This window comes from Poecilia latipinna, unplaced genomic scaffold, assembly GCF_001443285.1.
Source record: "Poecilia latipinna isolate Pla-1442-1.1 unplaced genomic scaffold, P_latipinna-1.0 Scaffold2978, whole genome shotgun sequence".
NCBI classification, from domain to species: Eukaryota; Metazoa; Chordata; class Actinopteri; order Cyprinodontiformes; family Poeciliidae; genus Poecilia; species Poecilia latipinna.
In genome coordinates this window covers 57,108-72,127 of record NW_015115594.1, presented here as the reverse complement: position 1 = coordinate 72,127, position 15,020 = coordinate 57,108, and the positions used below count along the sequence as shown (strand labels likewise).

The window sequence follows — 15,020 nt, the reverse complement described above, 5'->3', positions numbered from 1 at the left end:
CAAAAACAGTGGTTTTGTTACAGGGTTGAACGTTGGACTGTTGTTAAGCCAGGCTGAGTGTTCAACCCCGTTACAGTCTGGTCAACTTTTACAATGGGTCCAACCCCATAACACGATACATTGTTGTAATTTTTTTTTTATAATAACAAATATTAGAGTAATATTTGTTGGACTATATGCAAAGTGTAAAGAATTATTCATAAACATAAAAAAGCCTGATTTAATTTTTATTTTTAAGTGTTTTTTCATGATTTATGAGAAGCGCTTTTACATCAAGTTGCCATATTCTACTGATCAGTCTAATTATTGTGATTCAGAAACAAATAAAATATACTTACAATTAGTTATTTTGATCAAGGGACAGGTGATCTCAAAGGAACTGGAAGAATTATTTTAATTATGATATATAGTTATAGAGGAATGAAATTGTCCCGTTATGGGGCTGAATTTAAAGCAACATAAGTAGCAAAGAAATTTGTATTAATGTTTGAGATTTCATGCAGAAGGTGGGGAGACATATTTTCTTGGAGGTTCAAAGAGTCCTTCAATAGATGCAGTGTTCAAAAACACAATTTTTTTGTGGGATATTTTTAAGTGACATAGACCCCAAAAGCACCGAATTCAGAGAATCACCCAGCTACAAACTCCATGGACGGTGTCCACTATCCATTATCATCTCCAGTCAAGTGTTATAAGCCGTGTTGTGATAAAAGTGGCCAAACACATTTTAGATATCACTAAACTCACTGTAAAGAAACATAAACACACTGGGCTAGTTGATGTTTCAGCTGTGGAACCAGATTCCAGTCAGAAGCTATAGCTAGCTCAACTACAGCCAGCTAAGCACCGTCTAGCTAAAATCTTCGCTATGAAGCAAGCATATGAATACTATGGATACTTATTTTTTCTTTTTCAAAAATGTTGCATATGTAAGAAAGTCAATTAAAAATGTAAAATAGAAATAAGACCTCAGCCTTCATCAAAGATTATTGGTTTTATGGATGGATGTATGGTAAACAACCTATTGCTTCATGCTGCTACTTCTGTAGCGCTATACTATACTGACTTTAATCTACTTAGTAAATACAAGGTTATTTTTTGTTGTTTGCATGCTGTTGAATCACCTTTGTTTCCAAATATAAATCAACAAATAAAATGTTATGATTATGTTCTCATAGTCATTTATGACAAAGTCAGTTTGTGAAATTTACTGGTAGTTTTACTTTAGTCCAAGTATTCTGAGGCAGTCTGACAAACACACACTCCTACTTAAAATTAAGCTTGTTAGCTTACCAGGAAACAGTTGAGGATGAAGAAAAAACTGTAAAGATGGCAACAGCGAAGAAATAATAATGTAGCAAAGCAAACTGTAGCCTTGATTCTCAAAGATTACCCTTGTGAGTTCTCTTACAAAATCTCCTTAGCAGAATTAAGGCGTGCAGCACCCCTCATGTCCTCCTCCTCCTGTGCTCAAGATAACATTCCCTTTAGATGACTTAAAACTGAACTAATCTCCACAGTTGGCCTTATCTTACATTTTTAGTACTCTTACAGGCTCCAGCTGCCTGCCAGGCTGTTTAAAGCAGACTGTTTTTGACCAGCTGTTAATCTAACATGCACTCCTGTTCTGAGGTAACAACAGAACTCAAACCAGCCCCCTATCTCGGAATCTGGAAAAAGATATATCTTTGCAATCCTAATGTTTATTATATTTATATATTATTTATTATTAAATCTATAACTACAAACTTTTATTCTGGTTTTTGGTTTCCTTGTAGTCAAAAGGAAGCTCATAGACACTTGTTGCTGAGTGCTTTAGTTTTTGTTATCCTTGCAACACTGAAAAACATCTTAACTTTTTCAATCCTGGTCTAAAATTAAAGACTCAGCGCTTGATATTCTGCACTCGTATTTCGCCACAAGTGTTTCTGTCAGTATGAGTTACAAACCTCTACAATTTCACAACCTGTGGTGGATCTCAAGGATCAATCCTACAACCCATTGTTTTTCATGTTTGCACATTTACTTTGCAGTTTGGAAGTAGATGGAGCAGTGCCCGAGACGCTTGGTTCTCTTTACATTTAATTCAGCCAGGACTGTAACACATACAGTTGACCACCGGTGATGGCTGGAGTTTGGGATCACAACCACAAACAGCTGAAATCTGCAGAAACTTAAAACTACTAAAACTGCCAATTTTTGTAGGTCCAACAGTAAATTTACATTATTATCTCACAGTGCAAACCATCTTAGAAGCTAACATACCATCTTCCTTATCTCTGCTCCGAGGATACAGCCAATCAGTGTCAAGGAAAAGAAAGGGCACTTCTGGATTGGCTGCTTTGGAAACACCAACCATTAGCACATCAAGTAGCATTGCCCCGAGGTATCTTAGCTTCCTAACCTACAATTCTTTCAAATATTTAGACATGGTCTACAGAATCTGTGAATAGATCCATTTTCTGTGAATACTTTGGAGTTAGAGCCACAAATAGGTGGAATATACTAGATTTGTATTTTTTTTTTTTTACAAATCTCTTGGATGTCAACATTTTCCATAAAGTTAATGAAATCTTTATTGTCATGTTTGTAAGCTCTTTATTTCTGTCAGCTATGCTGTCCAGTAAATCCTTCAAATTTTATTATCACATTGTTTCATTTGCAGGTATAATCCGCACTGCCTTGCCAAACATGGACCGTGAGGCACGGCAGGAATACGACGTCGTCATCCAGGCCAAAGATATGGGCGGCCACATGGGGGGGCTGTCAGGGACCACCGAGGTCAAAATCACCCTCACAGATGTTAACGACAACCCTCCAAAGTTCCCACAGAGTAAGTTCTTTTCTTCACTGACTTTATGTACTATCCACATATATCACACTCTGTTTAGCCATCATTTCACCTCCACTATGAGCCTCTACTCACAGCAACTGTGTTGGAAGTATGAATAAATGATTGAAATCATGTAGAACTCACAAACATATTTTTTTGAACACTCCAGCTCCAGTCAGTTGTTTTGCTATCCTCTGTTTTTTATCCAACTCCCTCGTCTTTGTTCAACACTGTTTTTTCATCTTTTTTCCCCCCTTTGGCTGGTTTTAGCCATCTGCATGACTGCCATTTTCTCTTCTTTCCGCGTTTCTTCTTTCCCTCCGTAGCTCTAAACCAAGGAACTCCAGACAGAAATTAGCTGCAGGAATGGATGGACAGAGTATATTAAGGGAGAGAAGGGAGCGATGAGGATTTAGCTTGTGGAGAGGCTGAACAAGCGAGAAGAGAGAGGGACGCTGGTGGAAGCAGCTAGGTAGGCTGCAGAGGAGAGGAAAAGAGCCTGTCAGAGTCGTCACTCCGGTTGCTTCGTGCTTCAACAAGCTGACAGTTCCTCCACCGGCCTACCAAGGGAAGCTAAAATCTGATTTTGCGGGGCCGTGACAACCGGAATCCATTTTTATTTTTCAGCAGGCTATCTTCAGAATTTAAGGTGTTTGAAGTTTCCACACTGACATCCCTACTTTTTTAAACTGTGTGACAGTTTGTAAAAGGGAAGGGCTTTTAAAGATAAAACTCTGTTAAATACTTTTTTTCCATTTTTGTCCCTTTTTTTTAAAAAAAAAAAAAAAAAAAGGTTCTGGTTTAATTTCTGTAGCAGTCGTATAAATTAGGACTATTACATATTTTACAGATTTGTTTAAAAGATGGGATGTTTCAATACAGCTGGTTTTCCCTGATTCCTTCTTCAGAGATTAGCTTAATTTGAAGTTGCAATGAATAACATACACTGCTTATTTTATTTTATCAAATTGGAATGGTCTGTCTGTCACTGTGACCAGTTAATCAAATACTCAGCTGCATTAAGAATTAAAATTAGGTCAATAATTTCCATTCTGATGACACTAGCATGCGGTCGCTAAGCCCCACAAATATCCACTGTACTGCAGTGGGAAGGGCTTAAAAGGACTTTGCAGAAGGTTTGCGTTCTATTTTCACATGAAATGAAGGTCTGTATGTCCTATCAACAGAGAAATGTTTGTTTGTAAACAGCTAGCTTCGGGGTAGCTAGCTACTTGTCTTTGAAGACAGTGGCAGAAATGTTCATAGTGTTAACCATGACATCATCAAAATACTAACCAATGAAGAAATTTGTATTGCATATATAAGCTACAGCAACCTTTAATTTCCCTTAAATATTGTCTTTGACTTACATTTCTAGCAAAAGTACCTCTGCTTATGACAGCACTTAGTGCATCTCTAGCAGTTTGCATCTGGGATGTGAGACAACACAAAGAACAACACAGAACAACACAGAACTGCAGAAATTGGCCCCCGTCTTCAAAAACAAGCCGAAGCAGCCCAACCACCTGCAAGAACAGTCTCCCAGATGGTGAGAATGAGGACAGTGATTACTTATTTAGCAGCGGGGTTGACTGAGTGAGGGCACCGAAAGGATAAAAACGAGATAAGCGAGACGTGAAGAAAAACAGAAAAGACAAAAACCAGAATTAACACTCCCTGCCGACATATCATGCGTCTGCGTTTGAGTTATAGTGATGAGTTATGCCAAGGTGTTATTTAGATATCGTGCTTTTGAGTAAGCCACACTGGGTGCTTTATTCACTGAAATGACAGCCAAAAAAACATCACACGCCTCCAGCTCAGCTTGTCACCAGCACTGGGGTACTAATAAAGTTGCAACAAACCCTGAGGAAGAATGAGGGGAGATAAAAAGTAATACATATGCGGTTTTGTATGAAAAGCTAGACTTCCTTATGTGGTTCTGTGTTTTTTTTCCCCCCGTTTCCATTAGGCTGTGGCACTTTTCTGAGGCTTCATCTGTTTTTAACACACCCCTCATGTCCTACAATTTTCTGCCTTTCACCTCGTTATCAGGCACCCCCCAGAAAATTCATCACGACACAGACAGGGGTTATTAGAAGCAAGGAGGGGAAAATAAAGATGAGAAGTGTTGTGACTCCGTGACTTCAGTCTTTATTAGACTTACGACGACGAAGATGGTTTTGTTAAATACTGTTAATGTACGCGTGCCACCGCGCTGTAAAGCCAGTGCTCTCTAATTCCTGCTTCAACAGAAACAGCGGGGGAACGACGCAGGGCATAAAAGCTGTTTGAAGAGAATATATTTTGATTGATGTCTACAGGCTTCTGTTTGAGCGTTTCATTTACCTTCGCTGACTTCTGAAATTGCTGTTACAGAGCTGTCTTCTCTTATGAAACCCACCAGAATGATTCAATTAAAAATCCCCTAACATGACTGGACTGTTTAAATGAAAAACATGTTGGAGCTTTAATGGAAACTTTTCCTGCCAGATTTGACCCAAAAGAGAGAGAAAAAAAGCAGGAAGGACAACATGTCTTCATTCGTGCATAAAAACTGAAATGTTTCCATATTTGGAATAAAATGTCAGACACATTTCATAAAGGTAATTTAATGATAAACCAAAAATACTGACAGCTAAATAATGACTGTTGGAACATTTTTCTGTATACGTTATTACCTTGTGTTGAATTGACACCATATTGCCTCCTGCTGACATCCCGTTCTTAATCCAGAGGGTTTAAGTTGATGTCGGCTTATTATTTGCAGCTATAACAGATTCAACTCTTCTGGGAAGGCTTTTCACAAGATTTAGGAGTTTATTATGGGAATTTTTGACAATTCTGTATGTGAGATCCAACATTGATGTTGGACATGAGGCTTTGTTTCACAATCTCTACTTTACTGTATCCCAGAGGTGCTCTGTCTGGTTAGGGTACGACTCTGTTCAAGGCAGTCAATGTCTTCCACATCTGGAGACGGCCTTCTTTGTGGACAATGACTTTTCACATTCCATCCAGGAGCTTTTAGCCATTGAACAGTCTTTTTAGGTACTTTTGAGAAGAATTGTACAAATCCACGTAATTTCTCACCATTTGTTAAACACTCCTCAAAAGTATTTGTGTTGTGTGCAAATACAAAAACTAGATAGTGAAAGAGAAATAGATGAAATGAATACCAACATTGCTGTCTGAGCACATTTCTGCATGAAACACGTCCACAAATGTCTGACCAATCACATAGGGCTCTGTGTGGCATAGTTCAACCCATGCCTGGTGTTGAGAAGTGGTGGAGGATGCCTCCCTACAAACAAGATGGTGCAGTATTTGTCTTGTGACCATGTCAAGGAGAGCTGATTCAACATTTCGGTTAAAGTACCAAGGGCCAGACTCAAGCTGGGTTTACAAACACTAGTTCTGTCTGGAGGCATGGTAAACAATAGTCTAGTAAACTACTGTGAGAAGCATGTGAAAGGATAACCAAAATCGATGACGTGTTACATAGTTTAATATGCATTTCTATCAAAATGCATTGCCTGGCCGTCGTCTTCCTACATAATTCTGTTCAATATTCATCTTCCCTCAGTGTTTTGTCTGGGATGTTTCTCATTGAGCTCCGTTTCTCGAGATGACTTTCATCCTGGACAATCAGCGTTCAGAAGGAGGAGTTGTGAACAATGACATTGAGTTTCTGTGCTGTTTCAGAATTGTAGTTGTAGTTTGGCAATGGCAACAGATGAAGTGCATGAAGCCATTTGGTCCGTGTTGGCCACGCTTCCAACTATTGAGCAGCTATAGCCAGAACAAGGAGAATGTTTAAGACATTTTATTGCTGGTAAACATCTTGTGGTGCCATTCCTACTGTATTTTCCGGTAAGCTTCATAGCATAACTTCATTCACAATCCAGTTTATGCATTATATAAATCACGCCCAAACATTAGTGACTGAATAAAATCAGGTCCAGTCATTCAAAAGTTCAAGAGAGTACACCCCTCCAGCAAACAATTGTTTCTCAATAGGCGAGGGTCGGTACCCTCTGTACGAAGCAAAGAACAAGGGGCTGGTTTTTAGAGACAATTCTCTAATTCATTGTTCTGGCATTTAACAAATATAATTTTGTTAAGTCAAACAGATCTAAAACAGGAAGTGTTTATACAGTGTATGTAAATGTATGATTCTAGTTGTATATGAAGACAAGCAAACCAATTTATAGTCTATTAAATCAAATTTCTGCAACAATGCAGTTCAGAGTATTAGAAATGTTTCTTTACTTCAGCCAGCTGGCCTCACATATCCTTATGAAAAAAGTTTGAGAACTGCATAAAAAGTCACACACTTTTTCCCGATGAATATTCATCCAAAAAATTTAGCATATTTCTCCCAATGTGGGATTTGGATGTAAATGTTGGTACTGTATGCGCTGCGCTACACTTTTCGCCTGTAGCCAGGTACGCCAAGTCGGCTGTGTGTTCTGTCATACAATGTTTAAATCAACTGCCACAAGCCACTGAAGTTAAGCTACTTAGGACAAGCAAGGATATGACAGGGGAAGAGCAAGAGGAAAAGGGCAAGGACGAGGAAGGAGGAGGGTGGTGGGGGCAAGCATGAAATGAGCTTTTACCCAGAAGAGAAGTGAGGAGGGGAGAGGAAGGCAGAGGAGAAATAGGCCAAAAGGGGGAGGAGAGGTGAGGATGACTGAAAAGATTTGAGAGACCAGAGAGGGCAAAGGCAAATGAGAGATGAAGACGAGGTGAAAGGGGGTGGTGGGGGACATTAGCAGGACAGAGTCAATCAACATGAAGGGAAGTTTAAACGGCAGGAACAGGGAGGGAGATGAAAGGTTAAGAGGGATTAGGTGAGGATCGATGCAGATGTGGCGAAGAAAAAGTAAAGCGCTTGAGGGTATCTGGTGGGGATTCCAGCCGGATGGGTCCAGGCCCGGGAATGACTCTGTTTTTTTCCGCATGCACACGCTTAGTCGCCTCATGACCAAGGAAATTTCATGACTCAAATGATTTGCTCAACCTGGGCAAGCGGGATAAACACGCTAATGATGTACAAGTCAAAATGATAAGTTCTCTCGGAAAGGCAGGTGTGGGTGGAGATGAGGGAGAAAAAAACAACAGAAAAGGGATGATGGGCACAGAGAAAAGAAAGGGAATTATTATACAAAAGGAGGAACAGAGGTGGAGGAAAAATGTGAGGAAGAAAGGAAGAAAACCTCTGGGTAGGGCAGAGGGAGGAGGCGGGACGGGAAGATGAGAAATGGAAGATAAGGAAGGATAAAGGAAGGCATATGGTCCTCCTGCTTGCATCCTGAAAATCAGGAGTCTGTGCCTTTACCCATGCGCGCATACACACACACACACACACACACACACACACACCTGACACCACAGGAGATATTAATATCCTTTGGGCCATATGAGGCAGATGGTATATTTCGTGTTAATCCCTTGCTGCCCTCCAAAGCTGACCCTGCCACAGCCAGTAAACATGCTGACAGCCGGCCAGGAATTCTCCAAAGGTGTTGAATACCAAAACAAGCCGTGACTACGAGATAACACGGCTGGCCTTCATAGGCAAGTACATTTTCTGATTCTTTGTTTTCTTCTTCTTCTTTACCCCACCAGGTGTGTATACCATGTCTGTGTCAGAGGACAAGGTGGCAGGAGAGGAGGTGGGCCGTCTTAAGGCCAAAGACCCTGACATGGGAGACAACGGACTTGTGAACTATCGCCTCATAGATGGAGATGGGATGAGCATGTTTGAGCTGTCCACCAACTCAGAGACCAGAGAGGCAGTTATCAAACTGAAGAAGGTAAGGGATAAGAGGGAGGACCGGAATGAGACTTTCTGCCGTCTTCTTCACACATAAAACCATTTAGCTGTGGATTGCTAGACAGTTTAGAAAAGTCTGGAATTAGATGTAACTTTTCTAGGTCCATGTTCTCTTCCATAATCTGAGTTATTAATTTCTCCATCCATTTGGGCAGCACCATGTATTGTGAATGAATCATCATCAAAATATCATCATGCACAATAGTTGTATCACAACAGAGTGTTTGGAGTGCAATAAATGTTGACCAATACATGGGTTCCCAAACTTTTCCATGCCATGGCCCCCAAAAGATCATTAACTTCTTGCCATGGACCCCCTTTGTGGACCCACAGACAAGGCTACAAAATATTTCAAGAAACACCAACTAGAATGATTTTTATTCAACATTCTGACTTCAGATGGTCATGAGTTCTATGGCAGAAACTTTTATTATCAGATAATATATTATGACTTTATTACCAGATAGTACTATTGTTCAACACAACACACTTTTGATGATGAGAAATGATGTCATATTTTACATTAATCATATATAAATATATAAAAAAAATCATCCCAAAGTCCTTATGGTTTTTTGCAGCAGAGGGATGCTGGATGATTCCTTTGGTCTTTTTCTTGTCAGAAACTTTTCCATTTCTTGCTTGCTGTGCTAGCTTGTAGAGCAAAGCAGCTTGAGGAATTTGACTGGTAGCCAATCAGAAATAACATTTAAATCAATTATTTTAACTTATATTTTAGAAAATGAAATGATTGACAAATGAAAAACAGAAATGATGATGAAAATTTTAAGAATAAAAAAAACTATGGGATTCTTTTTTTTTTTTGCATGTTTTTTCTCATCTTCCATCCCACAGCACCCCCTGGCAGCCCTCCAGGGGATTGTAATCCAAATGTTGAAAACGTAAGACTTCTGAAGTTGTTTTTTTACATGCTGATGCACATTTAGCCAGTAGGACAGAGTCTCGCAGCAGCAAAAGCTCAAACTAGACACAACTGGTGTCACTAAAAAATGCTAAAGTCACACAGAGTGGGAAGCGTGTCACAATTACAAATTTTGCAGTAAACGATAATATTGTCATCTTGTGACCATTTTCAACTAATGTAATGGTAACGGCATAATAATGCAAGTTTTCCCTCCCAAAGACTAATAAACTACTTTTGTACAGAACAATCAACACTGGACCTGGAAGTTATTGTAGATTATCAATATAAAACAACAACCAGAAACAAGAAATGAAAAGGCATCAAAACCACACACAACCAAAACCGTAAAAAAAAAAAATTTACACAATATTGCCCTTTAAAAAAAATATTATTACTGAGCTCATTTTAATTTATCATGCGATTATTTACATATTGGGACAAACTTAAGCACATAAAGAAAGAAAGAAAAATATACTTCACCTGATATCATCATTGCAATATTTACTGCTATGGTGCAGCCTGTCAATCCATCCATCAAACCATTCATTTATTCATTCATTCATTCATTCATTCATTCATTCATTCATTCATCTTTTATTAAGACTAACAATTGGCAAACAAATGTCAGAGTACTCTGAAAATTTGAGTCTGCAAGTAAAGTTTGGAATTTTGTCATGAAAAATCTAAATGATGTGTCCATTTCATGATTCCAGCTGTAAAGTTAATATTTTTCTCAAACAAAAAATCCCAACTTGAGAGAATTAAACCTCAGTCAGCAAAGGTGAGGGAAAAGTCCAACCCTGTCTGGTGACTAGGAAGAGAATAGCAAATATATTAGAGCTACTTTCAAAAATACACATTGACCTTTTTTTTTTTTTGCTGACTGCACTGCTGCCTACACTAGCAAAATGATCAATAAAGTTTCTTTCTAGTGCTGAATGAGAAAGCACAAAGCAGCAGAAGCCGGCTGTTGTCAGATTGTGGTTTCAAAAACGAGGCTCTGTTTCTGCTCTCAGAAAGCATCTGTGCATTTAAACTGTAATTTATTGACAACTTGTACTTCGAAGTGACTACAAAGATCTTGTAATAGTGAGCTGTGTGGTAGAAAAATACTGTAACTCATCTGAGAAGTCTTTATCTGTCTTGCGGAATTGAGTGCGGGTTCAATGCTATTGCTTATTGTTTCTATGTTGAGTGAGTGGAGAGTTTTCAGTTCTTTATATAAGATGTACTTGAGTTAACTCAATATATTAAACATTCTTTCACTACCTTACATTTTAAAAGTCACATTCATACAGCATCTGGAATTTGAAGAAAAATTGCCACATATCAGTTTGTAAATGTAGCTTCAATAACGGTTAAGGTCTAGACCAGGGCTCACCAACTCCAGTCCTCCAGGGCTACCATCCTGCAACTTTTAGATTCACCTCTGCTCCAAAATGTCTGAATTCCCTCACCAGCATTCATTCCTCTCTTCAATAGGCTGGAAACGAGCAGTTTATTTGATCCAGGTGTGTTTGAGCAGAGACACATCTAAAAGTTACAGGATGGTAGGACTGGAGGACTGGAGTTGGTGAGCCCTGGTCTAGATAACCTAAGTACTGTTTTGGTAACTAAAATACTTTAAGGTTTGGGTTGAAATTATATTTATTCAGGTTGTTGTTGCTCTTTTTTTCTTTTCAGTTGTACAATTCAACTAATCAACTTTTTTTTTTTGTTGACTGAACAAAAATATATTAAAAAGTTTCAAATTTGCAATCGTGGAATTGAACCCAAGCACACACTGGGAAGTGGTAGTCTTTGCTCGAAGGTGAAGATTTATTACATAGAATGCTCTTCCAAATGAAAAAGGAACAAAAAGAGCTGTATGACTTCTGCCAGAAAGGTAACAGTGAACCAGAGAGGATCTAACAGAAATAAGAGATAAGGAAAATCATCTGTGGCTTGGGAAACAAGTTGAGATGATCAACAAATTATAGTGCAGCTGAGTGGGGACTGGAACAGAGGGGCTGGGGAAAATATGTAATCAAAAGAAAAGTGAACAGAGTGATACGTATACATACACCAAAGAAAATAGAATGTCAAGCAGTTTGGAACGGGTTCCAGGCCCAACCTGGCAACTCCGCTGCTAGCCGTGACCCTTCTGCTCTCCATATGTGTAAGTTTGTTTATTTCTTTGTTCGTCCCTCTCTCCCTTCCTCCTTCTAATTACACCTTAGTTTAATTAAGGAATATTTTTTATGATGTATTCAATTCAATTTGTTTCATTTATATAGCTCCATTTCACAAGAATGTCGCATCGTGGCACTTTATGAAAATATAATGTCAATTCAGTCACATGCATTGCAATTGATCCTAGCTATCAAACAGTACAGTATGTACAATTAATTATTCAAAGTATTTGAATATCTACTTTATATTTATCAGGATGTCCATTTATGGCAGCCACAGTATTTGTGGTTAGCTGTGTTTCCTCCCCAGACAGTCGTGACGTTGCTCAGAAGCGCAGTGAGCCCCACTTTGTATTCTCTGATGGTGTGGGAAAATCTTTTGCTGCAATAATCGATTCCAGTCGTCCTCATGTTTTTTTTCTTTTTTCTTCTTCTTCCATGCCGCTTCACAACCTTCTGCATGAGCGATCCATTTTCAGCTCTGTGCTGAAGCCAGGCTTTGAGAGCGCTCAAAGCTGAGGGCTCTCCTCCCAGCCATGACACCAGTAGTACGCGGGGAAATGAGTTAGTGATAATAATGAATAATGCTCCTTTCTCCTCTATCAACAACTATAATTACTCCGCCCTGGAGCAATACAGGTAACTCATAAATAAGGCATAAGCCAACAGTAGCGGGCCGTGACAGAGCGGTGCATATCTAAAATTCAGATTACTCTCCTGTAACTGAATGTAAAAAAAAAAAAAAGAAATTAAAAAATTGAATGAAAGTTTTATTCTTTTTTTTAAAGATCCATTCAAAAATCACCAAAATAATCTGAATGCAAATCATGCAATTACATCAAAATGAAGGGCTAATATATGTGTGTCTCTGTGTGTGTGGTTGACAATGCATCCAGCTCACCAGACACACAGCAAGGATTTATTTATTTACTGTAAACAGGAACTGGATAGTGTTTAAATAGATAGACTTTAGGAGTAATATCACGGTGTTCTGTGCACTGGGAGGTCTTGTACTGCAAGATCTTATTATACTGTATACAGTGTGTATACAATACAGTGTGCAGGTGAGGCTGTAAATGTTTTTTTTTATTTTTTTGCCAAACTTACAGAGAAATCTTCTCATAATATACAACATTTTTCTTAAAATCTAAGGCTCGGGTCATTTTCACAATGTCCATCATTGCTGGGATCCTCCAAGGATTTGTGTTTGGTGTCTTTGTGTTCACAATGTGAAAGAATAGTCACTGGGTATGTAAAATGGGATCCATTACCATACCAAAGTTAGGGGCAGCTTCATCTTTCATATATCTTTTGGTTTTTGTTGGAGGGACAGGCTTAACTGCTTGTTGAAAATTTACAGTAAAACCTCCACAGATATATTGGTCAAAATAGTCTTGAATGTTGAATCCAAGTACATAGAAAACCATGTTGTGATTGACTTACAGAAACTCTCATGAATGTATGAGAAAAGATTCTCCTCTTGTCCTAACCACTGGGGTATGTTCTCTTTGAAGACACTGCATAGGACAGGGGTGGGCAATCCTGGTCCTGGAGGGCCGGTGTCCTGCAGCTCCTAGACGTCTCCCTGGTCCAACACCCTTGAATCCAACAGCTGAATCTCCTCCTCAGTGCAGTCAGGTTCTCCAGAGTCCTGCTAACAACCTCATTACTTGACTCAGGTGTGTTGAAGTAGAGACACACCTATAAGTTGCAGGAGACCCTCCAGGCCTGGAGTTGCCCACCCCTGGCATAGGACCTGTTCCCACTGCGCTCACTACTTTCGTATTTCCTCTGTGAGATTCTTGTGCTCTTGGAATCATTGTCTGTAAATACATAATGATTCCATTATGCTCTTTATCTGCTGCTACATTTTCTGGTTGGATGTCCACCCCCTGTTTGTAAAGTCTGGATCCAGATCCCACAGAATGTTAATGTTATCATGCTCAACACCCCTCCCACTCTGACTGTGGGATGTCCCACCCTACCTGGGCACAGATGCTCCTGTAAACTATTTTAACCACTTTATCAGAACGTTCAGTGTATGTTTTCCCTGCTGTTTAAGGGACATATTTGCACATGCTCCATCTCAGGTTCTGAATGATGCAGTAGATAATGGTCTGTTTTTTTTGTTTTTGCTCCACTTCAGGCAGACTGGAGGTGGAATGTGGAACCAGGGTGACGATAACAGGAGAATTGAGCCAAGAACAATAAAACCAGGGAGCTGAAGTCCTTTGTGATTAAGTGACAAAAAAACGAGGGGAAAATAATTAAAGGAACACAGAGCAATTGAGGCAAATATAAGTAGGTACTTGAGGAAAGGTGTAGATTCAAGATGGTGGGATTCTGTCATGAAGATAACCTCTGCGCTCCATCCCACATCGTCTGATTGACAACCTTCAATCAGAGGATGATTAGTCTCCTCTGCCTGAAGAAAACTAATCAGAGGAGTGCAGAACAATTGGAGTGAATATAAGTTGGTATCTGAGGAAAGGTGTAGACATGGGAGGAGGGATCCTGTCATGAAGAGATTGTTGAACAAGACAGGGGACGATGGTGAGGTTGAGGATGCTGAAGACTGACCTGTGTACAATGGAGATAATCTTGTTGATGATCTTGAATAGGGTGCTGTTGAAGTTAGCACACTGGGAGGAGAGAATGATGGCTGCACTGCACTGGACATGTCTATGGAGGCAGAACAGAGAGAGTAGCCAAGTTCCACTGGATCTGGAAGTACATAAAAAAAACTTTGCTACAGCAGTTAGTGTCACTGCTTCAGGTAGTCTAGATGCTACAGCTGCTGACTTGGAAGCTGGTGCTTCTGATGATGAGAAACCTGAGGGATTTATGCTAGTAACAGGTAGTTTTTGGTAACAGCTCCTTTTTTTGAGAACCTACTTCGCTGGGGTTCCAAGTGTGCCGAGTGGGGTTGAAAAAGCAATGCCAGAAAAATGTCAGCCACTGACTAGAGGTTGAAGTCACTGGTTGCGTCCTACAGTCTCCTGTACTTAGAGTGTTTTGTCTGGTCGCCTGCAATCCCTTTCTGGCTCTCTCCTGTATTGAGTGATACAGAAAGTCACAGGCACACCAAACTGTTGTTATGTACAGATCACCTCACACTGCTTTTTAATGTGAGGTGCTGGCTACTCCTGTAGCTGCTGGCTACTCCTGTAGCTGCTACACAGAGCTGTTCCTCAATTGTTGTGGAAATCCGCCTCAGCTGTGTAGGGTCGAGTTGAGATGTGGTATAGA

General features: G+C 39.6%; 1 protein-coding gene across 1 annotated transcript in view; it reads left to right on the top strand.

Annotated features, from left to right (window-relative positions):
• cdh11 (cadherin 11, type 2, OB-cadherin (osteoblast)) overlaps positions 1-15,020 on the top strand; it is an 82,777-nt gene that overhangs the window by 47,317 nt on the left and 20,440 nt on the right. The window contains exons 7-8 of the mRNA XM_015022313.1: positions 2,666-2,833; positions 8,468-8,655. Coding sequence (XP_014877799.1) covers positions 2,666-2,833; positions 8,468-8,655 — 356 coding nt within the window. The remainder of the gene's footprint in view (positions 1-2,665; positions 2,834-8,467; positions 8,656-15,020) is intronic.